Below are 13,967 nucleotides of genomic sequence, written 5' to 3'. Positions count from 1 at the left end.
TCAAGTCATCATGTCCCTCAGTAGCTTACAGTTCTGGTTGAAACTGAAGGTTTATTCATTACACACTTCATTACAGTGATATTATATCTAACAGAGGGCAAAATATTTTGCAGACAGGAGGATCTGTAAAATACCACTCCTGGGTACAATCAGGAAAAATCTGAAGATCCCATTGAGCTGCAAATGTCAGTTACAAGACTTACACAGTAACCCCCTGGACTTCAACTGCAAACATTTTTATTCTAGCCCAATGCCAGGCAGCACTAAAAGGGCTGCATGCACGGTGATAACAACATGCTAAACGCTGCCTACGAAGAAAAAAAAATAAATCCTTGAAGTCTTCAGCCTTATTGAGTGTGTTTGGATTTACGGATTCCCACAAAAATGTGTCAGTCACAGAGGTTTGTTCACACAGTTGTCTCCTGGAAACAACATGACACAAGTTTTCATTTTAGTCCTTGACTCCCCCTGCCCAAAACGTGAGAGAATTAAGAACAACTCATACTGAAATTAAAAACAAAACAAAGCACACAAAACAGCACAGCACAAAATCAAACTCACGTGAACCCATATGAGAAGCAAAGTTGCCACTACTTGGTCCACTACTGGTCATGATAGTTTTAATTTATACTTTCAACAGTGCCATGTTAACTAAGGTGTAAAAGTTGACAGTACTCTGCTGATTTCAGCAAAGCAAATCTTTTCCAGGTTGCTCAATTATTTTTAAAAATAAAAGAGCTTTACTTCAAATATAAATTTAAAATAACAATGTGATGATTGACAAACCCTGGGCATTCAGGTGAAGTTTGTGGTATTCCGTTTGTGTCTCTTCCTCCAAAACTGCCTTTATTTTTCTGAGAAAGTTTGACACATTATCTGTAGTGCTTGAAATGCAACTGACTGTAAGTATGAAACAAAGTTAGAAAGTTCAAGAGAAACACTATGTTTAAACTGTCACTACCAAAGTAGCAGCCATCTCTCTAAAAAGAAATACACATTTTGACATCTTTGCAGAAGCAGATCTGGCTTCTGCTCTAATTTTGCATTGTTTTAAACATTCAAAGAGGAATTCTTTCCACCCTTTTGCATACACATGCTGAACTCCCTCAATAGCAAGCTGATGCAGCATGCAAATCAGATAGAAAAAGAAAGAAATAATTATCACCCTCAAAAAGAGAGTTTGAGAAACAGTAACATCTAAGATTTAGTTGCTTCCCTTTCCAAACTGACCAAGTATCACTGTGAACACACTAGGCCAACCTTCACACCAATTTCAGTGCAGTAATGGAAGAAGGAGTAGAGACCAGACATTAGCAGGAACACAGTAACCTTGGAAACCTCTCTTCAAATTAAGAAAAAAAAAAAACAACAAAAAAAAACGTGCTGAAAGTACCTCACCACCACCGTGAAAAGCCCAGCCCAGTGCTTACTCGCTTCTGCTAAAGGTCTTTACCCTGGTTTCACCTAATTAATGGAACCAGTAATCTAACAAGATGGACTAGGGTGCACTTAAGTTAAAGTCAATTAACTTTAGAGGGGTTTTTCCAATCGCCTTGCCTGGAACTACAAGTCAAACCTCATTCTTACAGTGCTAATGGAAGTCAAGAGGTGCTCCTTTAAATACTTTACTCTAGCAATGAACAATAAGTAGCGTCCTGCAATCAGGACATACTGTGCACTGCACACAGAGTGCGAAGTCACCACCCTGCTGTTCACGTAACTTCAGTGCAATACAGAGGAGCCAAAAGTGAAGAACTTTTAAACAGAAAGTCTTCTTTCAAATCTTTCTTAAAAAAAAATATGAAAGCAAGCCGAGTGTGCACATTTGAGATTAGGATTTAAACTAAACTCCTGATACAGAAGGCATAAAAGTAAAAACAGAAGCAGAGAGGAAAATCTGCAAAACAAAAATTAGATTCAGTATTCTTAAGATAAAAAAGGACTGAAGGCAAAATATTTGGGTTGCGGGGCTGGTTGGTGTTTTGTTCTGGTTTGTTTTGGGTTTTTTTCTTTTTTTCATTTGGACATCATTTACACAAGTTGTAGGAAGACATGAAACTAATTCACAATCACAAATGAAATACTAATAAGAATGCATTGTCCATTGCTTAATTCTGAACAGTTAATTGAGCTGTTTAAAAGACGGACCAGGATGCACTAATGTTAAATTCAGATAATGGTGAATTTCTGATGAAGTTCAGGGGACATTCCAGTTACAAGGAATTACAGCGCATTACATTAGACCTCTATTTATACAGAAGCCAGATTGGAAGAGGCGGGGGGGCAGGCGGGGGGGGGGGAGTACCTCACATACACACATATGCAAACAAGGCAACTTACACAGACAAATGCATACGAGAGAGGAAACACGAGCATGTGTATCTGTAGCACCTATCCAAGCAAATCTACTAATGTTATCAACAAATCAGATTCTTCCCCACGGACACTGGTAGAATTCCATCTTGCAAGTGCTATTTGGAGAACCAAAGCTACTGAGCGAAGAGGGATCAATTACACCGTCTGGTCTAATAAAAAGTACTTCTTTGTACTAAACTGTTTCCCTTCTACTTCTAGACCACCACTGCTATAGTACTGTTATTAATCATTATTGAATGTTTATAGTTGATGAAACCTTCAAAAGGTAATACGTTACTGGAATTTTGAGTGAAAACGGTACTTGCGCATTTGAAAATTGTTCTGTTACGTGGTATGATGAATAAATGCAGAATTTTATTTTTTCATGAAATAAGATGATAGAGTACATGCAGTAGCAATTAAGTTTACAATTGACATTATTACCTTCTGAAAGTCTTTGATTTACACAAATCTAGGAGTGGGGAAATTTTAAGTCATCCAAGACCATGAAGTACTGATCTCACCTTGTATGAAAAGGACTCTGATTTTAAAAACTAACAAAAATCAACTAATGAAACTGAACTGGGTGCAGATGTTTTAACTACATGGGGACCTGGTTTTTAATAATGGCAAGAACAATACCCTAGCAAAAAAAATTACTGTTTTCTGACAGCTAGGCACCTGATTTAATAATCATCTTAATTAGTTGATAAAGCTTTTGCATTCTCAACTTCAAATACATGTGGATCAACAGCACGAAGGGAGGCAAATAAATATGCTTACCTTTTCTTCACATTTCCTGTGGCAGGCATATTTGCAAACTAAAACAAAAGCAAATAAAACATACAAGTTAAAGAGTGGGTGGATTCTCCCCTCCCGTTCTTTAGATCAGCTTTCTGCTAGAGATCTGGCCAAACTCAAGTCCGTATATATAGAAGCATTTACATACTTAAAAACAAAATGAAAAACCCTATAAAGAAATGCATTTAGTTTTTACCCATTCCTCTTAATTACAGCAATGTTATCACGTGCTTTCCATCAGCTTATGGTAACATATGTCTGGTTAAACCTGGGCTGATTATCCTAACACCTACCTTTACAGCTTCACATGCACCAGAAGCGTTACCACCTAAATAACACATATAGTAAGATGAAATGGTTCCCAGTGTAACCTGTGATTCTTGGTCATATCAGCAGTTCCAGAGACCTAAGAAAAGCAGGGTGACTTCAAACTCACAAGCAACCGCGACTGTTCAGATTTTAATTTCTGATTGTGAAATACAGTTTACACAGTGGTGCAAACATTACTGCCAAGAGGTAAGCACTTGATGTCCTTTGAACTCCTGCTGACCTAAGAGCAGGAAAGGATGAATCGTACTAGCAAGTTTAGATTCAGAAAACAGCACTTAACTTAAAAAGTAGCCAGATGAGCAGTGATGTAACTATGACGCAACAGTATAATACAGCGGGAATCTGACAAAGGCTGGTTTTAATAGATTTTCCATTGATATGCACTTTCTTCTTTACTCTGAAATTTGCTTTATTTCCATGCAATATCTATCCTTCGGGTACTGTGAGCCAAACTGTATTTTAAATTCAGGAAAAATTTCTTTATTCAATCTCCAAAATCAGTAAGACGCAGCATAGCACAGAGGTTTAGCTGGAAGATTAACTGAGGCCTAACCTTAGACCGCTGAAGCTGAAAGCCATGCTCATTTCTCGGTGCTTCTACCAAGAAAAAGACATTCTACAGCGTGACCCAACAGGAAAGATGTAACTACCAAGATGCAAGATCAGCAGATACACAACCATGTCCATTTCAGATTTAAGTGCATCGACTGCTGAATGAAAAACCCTCATGCTCCAGTCACTTCTCAGGAAAGAAAAAAAAAAAAAAAGCAAGGCTTACTGACCCATTTTCTTATGCAATCTTGTAAGTGCTATGTTTACTTGTTTTCCCCAGGCATAAGGTAGGAACAAGTTCTTTGTTCATAGTCCTTCACAGGATCAAGATTCTAAAAATTTATTAGTGTTCCCACAAATACACTGCTCTAACTATTAGCATTGGTAATGATCAATAATCACATACCACTTACAAACGCTATCAACCTTAAAGCAAATGGAAGATGTTTTTTAATCCATGAGGAAAAACTTTGTTTTCTTGCGTGACAGCTTGGGGGATGCCTAGATTCATTAAGTGACTTCATGCACCGAGACTGCATATTTATTAGAATCTGTATTTTAAGTCAGCACGATTAGCTTTGACTTTGCAAAAGGCTAACAGATGCTCTAAAAATATACATGCATACTATCTGTTTCTTCTATAAGCTACTTTGAGATCTCCTGCAAAATGGTGAAACAAACAAACAAACAAAAAAAAGAGAGACAATCACAAAAAGTAAAGAATAAACAGTAAATCTGTCAGGAAGCCCTGATATTACAGATAAGGTTCTCATCATCTTTACTAATGTTTAAGCCTGAATTTCAGGGGGGGTGGGGGGTGCGGGGGGGCAAGATGAAACATAAAACAAAACCAGATTTGATTCCATGACAACTTCCATGATTTTGCTGCTGGCTCATGCAAAACCAGATCATGAATGTCACCAACAATACACAAAATCTTTACTGAAGACATAGGTAACAGTAAATGCAGCCACTGAATTTTTTCAATTTCCATGTACATAAGAAGTCAGAGTTTGCTGCTCTTGTGTAACACAACAGTACAGTCTTTCCTGGAAAGAAACCACCGAAGTCCGATGTGAGTTTAGCCTGAATAGCAACAACAAGGCTGAGTCTTTCATCAGCATCCTATTCAAACTCATAAACAACACAGAAATATAGCATACAAACTCCATATATACTTAAAGGGAAAACACTTTACTAACAAAGCATTGCTATATTATTTATGAGATTTAAAGGAAACAAAGACTAAAGCCTCAAAAGATAATTAGCCATATACACATCAGGCAAAGCTCTCTTACCGAAACAAATCATGTATTTTTTCAGGTATTTGAATCTGTAACATTCTGAGGATAGAAATTGGATTCATTCATAAACACAGCTTCACTCCTCCTCAGCATCCAGAAATACCCTATTCATATCTAAATCCAGCATGTTCATGTATTAGACTTAAGTCATTACCTTTTCTCCCTCACTGCCTACTAAAGCTGAATATGATAATAAAACTGGACAGAAGTAAGCACTCCGAAATGAGATCACTGACTGTCCAAAAGCTGGGAGCAAACAAAGCATTCCTTTGTGCTCAGAAGCAGAAAGGTGATTCTCCCCCTTCCCTCTTGAGTGAATGTCAAACTGCTCATTGCATGTGTTGCTCCTAAAAGGCACACCAGATACATCCCAACAACAGGAACAGATCCGCAAGCGTAACAGATCCAAACACCAATTCACTTTTCTTGACAGGTCGGAATTTCACTAGTAGACCAAATCTTTGCCCAGAACAACAAAACTTAAAATTACTTTGATGGACCGTTCTTGGCATTTACCAAATGCTTGAGTTTTCAAACCATTTTGCAAGATGTATGTATGTCCCACTGAGGTACAGCAAGTACCACAATTGTTCATTTGCATCATCTTTTTATGTATATAAAAATCTACGTAAGTATGTGTGTGTGTATAAACATTTGCAAATATATATACACGTTTGAACATATGTACACAAATATGTACATGCATATGTACACATATACATGCACTCCAGAAACCACAGAACTCTTGTTAGTAGTAAACATACAATGACTTGCTAAAACCAGTTGTAAAAAAAAAAAAAAAAAAAGGCTGTTAGCATAGAACATTGCTTAGGAATTAACAGCTGCTTGGAAGAAAGTATACCTTGGATCACTAACCTAACCAATTATCGATCTCTAGATGATAACTCCTACGAACAATTTTATTGCTATATGTTAGAGTCGTGAGAATAAACTTCAAGTTTGTGTTTAAAGTACAGAGAGAGTTAAAGTCAGAGTATTTTTAAACTAATTCGCCCTTCTATTTTTTTGACTGCTATTTCCCATACCCTCCATCCCTTCTCCAGAAGGAAGGGATAAAAAAAAAAATTGAAAAAAAATTTCTATATATACACAGACACACGGAGCGGGAGGGAGGTACAAGCATCAGCAGCATTTGAAAGAAAGGGAGGTATCAAGAAAATACCATAAATTGGATATGAGGAAGCATGCAGGCTCATAGAGAAAGAGTGAATGGAATAAGGGCCATGCTGCAGCAGCCACAACGCTCTAAGCATCTGAGCATAGCAGAGTTAATGGAGAGAAGTATCACACTGCCTTTCCAGGTACATCCTTTTACAATGCAATTCATATGGTTTTCTCCACTGTATCTGCTGACATCACGAACAGTGAGAGATCCCTTCACCAACACTATCAAATTAACCACTCACCCACACAGAAAAATCAATTTGCTTGATATTTCCTTACTTAGAATTCATTTTGCCACGGCTAATGCTACTACCTCACAGAACTATCCTGCCTGGGTGGTTGTACCAAGGCTGGTTTTGTCTCAGCCCAAGCATTTACAGTACTTGCAAAGAGATGGATTACCTCAATCATTAGACTGCCAGAGAGAGTGAATCACATTTCTATATGCTAGCTGTTTTTAAGGAAAGCCTGGAATAGTAGAGAAATGCACTTTCAGAAAATTTTAAAGGCCAAAAAAAGCAGTATGATACCACAATCATGCAATGTCTTTTCAGCGCAATAAACATGCAATGCAAAAACCTATGAAAAATTGAGCACACTCACATACATGCAACTTACAGTTAAAAGATCTCAACAAGCAGCTTTGACCAAATGCTAGCATTCTTCAGGAAAAGCTTACGACTAAGATAGCACTCAGCTCTTTTCAGGACTACAGCCCAAGTGTATTTGAATTTAATTGTGCCTCAAACAGTCCGGAGGACTTAATGTCACACCCAGCAAGGCTACTTCAGTTCTTCAACCGAACAGCTGAATGTCTGCATCCCACACATCAGCTCTCATCAAATACCAGACTTTCCAAATTCGTGTTTAAGGATTCTGGCATCAGTTCCAAGAACAACTGTCCCAAGCTGTCTGGCAATGAAACGGAGGCCAAGCCATATTTAGTCAATTTACTACACTTCAAAACAGTTCCTAAACAATAGCTCTGAGAATCTATTTTTTTTAAAAGGAGGAGAAAGGGGGGAAAAAATAATTTCTTTGCATCAAAATGAAGATGTGCTAACTCCTGCAAGTTAGCAATACTGCTGACAGGGTAAAGACTGAAGAATAAGCATTGTGAATCGTATTTTTCATACTTGAGCTCCAAAATTTGTATGAAATGGAAGTTCTGCTTCTTACATTCATGCATTTTTAGATGCTCTTTGAAAACCAGTAGCAATGTACTTACAAAGTAAGAGAGTACTGCTATAAACTAACTGCAGAATGATTTATGGTTACCAGGACAAAGAGCTTAAGTTGTTCTCTGTGTGGTAAGGGCTAATCACCTTGTCACATTTTAGCATTTAACGGACGTACAGTATGGCAATATATTCCATACAAATATTCTGTCACACCACACATGCAGCGAATATTAAAACATGACTAGTTCATAACAACAACCTCACGCTTAACCACAGCTTTTATCAAGTGACTCTCCACAGTGGTTTTTTGTGTGTTTGTTTTTAAACAACTATGTATGGCAAGAGTACAAACAACATCATTCAGAAATCTTCTTGGGGCAGAAACTTGTGTATAAGTAGAGAATCTAAGAGATGTAACTCAGTTTAATATCTCACTAATGCCTAAGAAAGATCACTTTCCCCAAAAGCATATACTATATAAACTCCTGATACTCCTTTTTAAATTCCCGGTGACAAATAATAAATTCAGACACTGAATCACAGGCCTTGCTGCTTGAAAGATGCTTTCTTTCTCTTCCTCAGCATCTCCAGCTCAGCTTCCCCAAAACAGACACATGCTATTACAGCTGTATTTTGACAATAATGGAAGACTCCTTGGTGATCTGCAACAAAACGTAATCTAAACCAAGCATATAAAATGATTTGTGTAATCAAGACTTAGTTTTTAGAGTTCCCAATTCCAATCTTCTCTTTCAATACCGTGGTAAGATGGGTGTCAGAGTGTCGCAGGACTGGTGAACCCTACCCATTTTAGTAGCTAGGCTAGTGTTACCACTACTGAACAACAACTCCCTCCTGTGGGAAGTGTTTTGCACAAAATCCCATGTCTATCATTGGTTCTAAAGAAAAGAAGTTTTCCTTTTTTTTTTTCAGAAACCAAATCAAGGTGTTTTAACAAATGCATAGCAAGGCCACCACGACAGGGTCTTCTCCAGACAGAGCTTGGTACAGAAAGGCATCTATGTCCCAAATGGAGAGAACTGTGCAACTTGCTGGCCATTTATATTTTGACAAGGGTTAAATAAAATTGTGATCAGATTATTAGAAAAAACTGTCAACACCACACTCACACTTTTCTGCTGACCTGTTACTACCAGCTCTGCAACAATTCAACTCAAGATTCAAAATGAAAGCAGTATGAAAAAACAGACACATGGAAGCTATTAACTGCTGTGTTAAAAATAAGATGGCATGCAGTTTTGCGTTGGGCAGATACCCTTGTGTGGAGTGTGGGGGAAGAGATGGAAATATCGGGCTTTAGCTGCAAAAGTAAACGCTCCTATGTTTAAGAAGTTATCAGAGTCACATGCCAAAGATGGAGCACGTCTAACAGACACACTACAGCAACAACATCTGCTGGTGCATTTCCTGTGCCTCAAACAATTTCCTAGATTTTCTATTGTTCTTTTTTCATATTCAGCCAACTATTGTCTCTTCATCTGAATATTGCTCCCAGCACTTCATGACAGGGACTGCAGACATTGTTTTTGAAGATGAAGGCTAAAAGACGGTTATGGGAAACTTGTGCAAAGCTTCAGCATTTTTTAATTTGGGTGGCTATACAAATAAAGAGTGTTGTGAATGAGCTTTCCTGCAGATGAAATATTCCACTTTCTGTTGCTGACAACAGCAGTGGAAAATCTTTACTAACAGAAATGTATTTTGTCACTACTGCTTCAATAGTATGTCTGTTCTTTTCCTTTACTCCCATCTTCTTTCTCTCTTGGAGGAAGAATCATGACCACCAAGGTTTTTGGGAGGTTATTTTTGGTAGGTTTTTTTTTTGTCTGTTTGTTTGTTTTTTCCCCTGTGGAATTTGTAGTCTACCATTTTAGCTGCATCTGAGATGCACCTGAGAACTGGGTGAGTTTTGTTTGTTTTTTGTTTAATTTGCCAGAGATGGTGGTACAAGGCCAGAACAATAGCACAGCGAAACTGTTTTCACATTTTTAAAAATAAATTACTTATACAGAAACTTTTTCTCAGCTTTTTAAGCTACACTTGCAAGTCAGGTAGGAAAAGATTAAACCTTAATCCACAAGTTATTTTTAGACTTCCCCCTCCAGCTGTACAGACAAGCCAATGTTGCAACATTCCATCCACCAAACCATTTCAACCAGACTATGGTTTACTGTAGCCAGCAACCCACATGAAGCCAAAAAAATTGCTGGACTGTCTCCGGGTTTTTCTCACAGCTGCAAACAGTGCAAGAACTGTAAGATCTCAAAAGCTTCCATGCCTATGATGGATCTTGAAAACATACCCTGCACAAATTATGCTAAGAGCAAGGATCACAGAAAAATAAGGGACTGGCTTAAAATGGATGATCTTCAAAATAAGAAAGCCAATGTTGTTAAAAACTTGTTTATTATGCGGATAAGACTTAATGGGCCTGGTAGATTTTCATTCACAGCTGTTCTTAAGCTCCTACAGAAAACATAAGTGACAAAGACCTTCACCAGAAGGGAAAACAATATAGCCTACGCAAAGGAGTCATCAACATGATCCTTCAAGTACTTACACAGTTGTAGGCATGCTTTCCAAGGGTATTTTTTAAATCTGATTAAGGACAATAGATGAGGACTCTGCATAAAATCAGCTAACAAATCCCCCTCTTGGCTATTTACGGGGTTCAGATCCTGAATGCGTCTAAACGGAATTACGTTGGTAGCCCAGCTTTGTTTCTTGAACCTTTCTTCATGTACCAGAACAAACTCTTCAGCACTACTTACAACAGATTTCTTCACCTCTCTCTTCTTTATTTAAACTTTATCTTTCCATACATTCTTTCTGTCTCCCACAGTAGTTCCCCCTCCCCACCCCCCTTGTTTTGAAGCCAATTGGAAGTGTGAGGTTTTAGACAGCTGCATAAAGATTTACTTCGATGTTCCTTTCCCCACATGGCATATCGAGTTCATCACACTCAAATTATACACTCTAATGATGGTAGCATTTCATTTCAGATTTTTGGGTTAGACGAGAAAATTCTAACTTCAATTTACCATCAGGAATTTTGGATTCTCTTCAAGTGGGCTAAGTTTATAAAATTGCAGGTATACCAGATGACATAGGAGTCATTAGTTTTCCTGGAAAAATACGCAGAGGGGGACACATGGGATGACATTGACTTTGTGCCTTTTTTTTTCTTTTTAATTTATTAGCTGTAATGAACAGAACCTGTAGCTTTTTAGAAACCTTACTTGTTGGAACTTTAACTTTAAAATAAATTTTGTAACTACAGATCAAATTTGCCATGATTAAGTTGGCCCTTATGAAATAAATAGGGTACTCATCTTTTCACTACAGACAACTTTCTGAAACGTTGTCTACTATCTGTGATGCAGTTCGGCTGCTATGAACATTAAACATTCCACTAGAGGTTTTTGCCTGGTATATTTTTTATTTTTAAATTAGTAGGAACTTACCTTAGTGATTTCTGCCAAAATTCCTCCTCCCTCCCCCAGTTTCCTCTAGGAGTAACAACATGTCATCAAAGGATGTCAGTTTTACAGCTTCTCTCAGCTCCAGAGAGGGCTGTGTTCAGTCAGGATGTTTATGTACCACTTGTGTAATGCCTACTAATTACAGTCTTCCTCTGTATCTCTGTATGCTCCAGTAAGCCTTTATTCATCCTTCCCTTTCATGTCTTTGCTGTTGTTATGCACATAGCTTCCATGTTTGGCTACCTAAGCTCTGCACTGAAATATGAATGCGTAGCTTGTACAGCTGTGTTAATTAGAGTACATTTTACTAATCTGGTGGAAGTTGCTATTTACTGTGTGCACCTTTTGTCTAGAGAAGAGGGTCCGACCTTCCCAGGCTTCTGGTGTCACAGATGGGCTACAGTCCACATTTCTTTCATCAGCCTCCTCCTCCCCAGAACAGTAGTACACTCTGTGTCACTCATGTCCATGTCAACATCCACCCATTTCTAAGGGGTTCCCAAAAAGGCTTCTCCAATGCCACTAGATCGATTCATGCAGCCTCCCTTGGACATCCTCCCAGATGCCTTTCACAAACAAGTCCGACAGTCAAATGAGGTTTCATAGCAAGAGCCTGGGTCCCTACCTAACCCAACATTGCTTGGGCATTCCATGATCCCTCTTCCTCGGAGTTCACAGCAGCTACAAGCTATTAATCTGTTCTAGGCACAGCAACAGACCACGGTCTTTGGTCCTACAGCCTGCATAGCCTGGTTTACATGCAGCTGTCTGTCTGTCGTATTATCAAATCTTGGTTATAACTGAAGACATACAGTGCTAGCAAAAAAATTCTAGATCTCATTTTCTCACAAGTCCATATATCTTTTAAATTTGGAGGTAATTAGCAGTTAATTGCTTAAAAAAAATAGTAATATTTTCTGGCTTGTTTTTTTCATGCTGTTTCTTGACAAGCCTGAGCCATACATAGAAGATCATTACATCATTATAAGTCTTAAAAGTGTTAACTGAAGCAGTTATCTTAACCATCTTAAAACAGTCCCACAGAAGGCAATACAATTTGCTGGACTGGTGCTCAAGAAAACACGTACGCGTACAAACATCAGGCAGAAAGCAAGAGTGATATGATGAAAAATCCTTTTAATCTGATAATAGTCTTTTTATTCTCTGAAAGATCTCCCGTATTATAATATTAACATAACTACATGGCTATGCCTATTGCCATAATTAACCATAAGATGGTTATGCTTAGTTATGCTGAAGTAACCGTTAATATATATCTTATATATAACGTATTATAAGATCGATAGATGGATAGATCTCATAATACACCCAATATATGTGCCTAGTAATACAGGATCTTATTTCATGAGGATCACTCCATGGAAACCAGGGTGACACAAACACTCACACCCCACAAATACACACTACATTCTTTGCCATATAGAGTCAACTGTATCGCCACTGGCCAAAGCAGGACATGACACAAATTCCTTTGGCATTTCTAGCTTTCTAGTTTGTCAGCCAGAACTGTAACCACAGACATACTTTGCACATTATTAAGCTACTAATATGTTATTGCTGAACTTAGCACTTACCAAAAGATAGAGTATACAAAACCACCTGATATCAAAGATTACATATGCATATATTTACATACACAGTATGCACAAACAAGCCTTAAGAACGGTTTGTCAGCTCCAAATGAGTCTCAGTATAAGCTAACTACACAATAAGATTAAGTGGATCGCTAGCCCTGAACAGAAGCACAATCACAACCAAACTGGTGAATTTCAAAGGAAAATAGCAAACCTCATTAAGAAGAAAGAGAGCTCCAATTTTCTTCAAATCCTGATCTATCATCTCTAAGCAGCTGGAAGCTCTTGATTAAACACAGATAATGTAAACTGATGAGGAAATGTACTTTCCACTATCACTTCATGTTACATGCTCAAGGAAACAGTCCAGGACTTACTGTAAGCCAATCAACACTTGTGAGACCATGTGTTAACATGACTTACAAGACAGAAGTTGTTATACAGATTAATTTTAAGTAAAGAAGGTGCACTGTATATTCTTTGTTACATTCAGCTTGCATACAATACTATGTTAAGCATTTCTCTGCTGATGATTAGTACATGCTAACGTAATTTAACACCTCTTTGGCTAGCATTTACACATGATTCAAAACTCATATGTAATCAAACCATCACGGAAAAAAAGCTTTCCAGAAAAATAAAAAAAAACAATGAGGAACTAAAATTCTACAAGCGCTCCTACTGGGACTGCTCAAACACATATTCCCAAAACCAACACATTCATGGCTAAATTAGATTAACAAAAAGATACTCAGTTCATTCAAACAACTATTAATTGCTTTCAAGTTCAAAATCTAGTTCATGGAATGCTTTGCATTGCATGTAAAGCCTCACTAGCAGCACCTATACACGTTAACTTAATTGTCAACTAGAGGGAAGGGGAGTTTCAGCAACACAAGTGTGTAATGTGTTTCAATTCTTCATACTTATTTCACCCATCAATGCCCTAGTAACTAGGAAATAATACCGCATTATTTAAAGTTACTCCAATTTCCCAAATCTGGTCTCCGTTTTTTAAATTGCCAGAAAAATAGGTTCTAGAGATTGGGAAGATTCAGAGCATCTAAAAAGCTCTCTGTTCTACACTAACAGTCATTTGATCACAACACAATAAAGATAAATCATAATTTTAAAAAGGAGCTTCCCCTTCTTCAAATCTGC

General features: G+C 37.7%; 1 protein-coding gene across 9 annotated transcripts in view; it reads right to left on the bottom strand.

Moving 5' to 3' along the window:
- Positions 1–13,967, bottom strand: part of TNS3 (tensin 3) — a 187,496-nt gene that overhangs the window by 140,569 nt on the left and 32,960 nt on the right. For 6 of the 9 annotated variants that reach the window (XM_074575680.1, XM_074575679.1, XM_074575678.1 and 3 more), the window contains one exon: positions 3,139–3,176. The exons of 2 other annotated variants lie outside the window; for them this stretch is intronic. Coding sequence is in view for 3 of the 7 variants with exons in the window: in XM_074575679.1 (XP_074431780.1) it covers positions 3,139–3,176 (38 nt within the window). In the remaining 4 variants the exon portion in view is untranslated. Of the gene's footprint in view, positions 1–3,138; positions 3,177–3,449; positions 3,507–13,967 lie in introns of those variants that run through there. One more of the 9 variants, XM_074575681.1, reaches the window with a different exon arrangement.

Source organism: Larus michahellis, chromosome 2 (assembly GCF_964199755.1).
Source record: "Larus michahellis chromosome 2, bLarMic1.1, whole genome shotgun sequence".
Taxonomy (NCBI): Eukaryota; Metazoa; Chordata; class Aves; order Charadriiformes; family Laridae; genus Larus; species Larus michahellis.
This window is presented reverse-complemented; position numbering and strand designations above follow the sequence as displayed.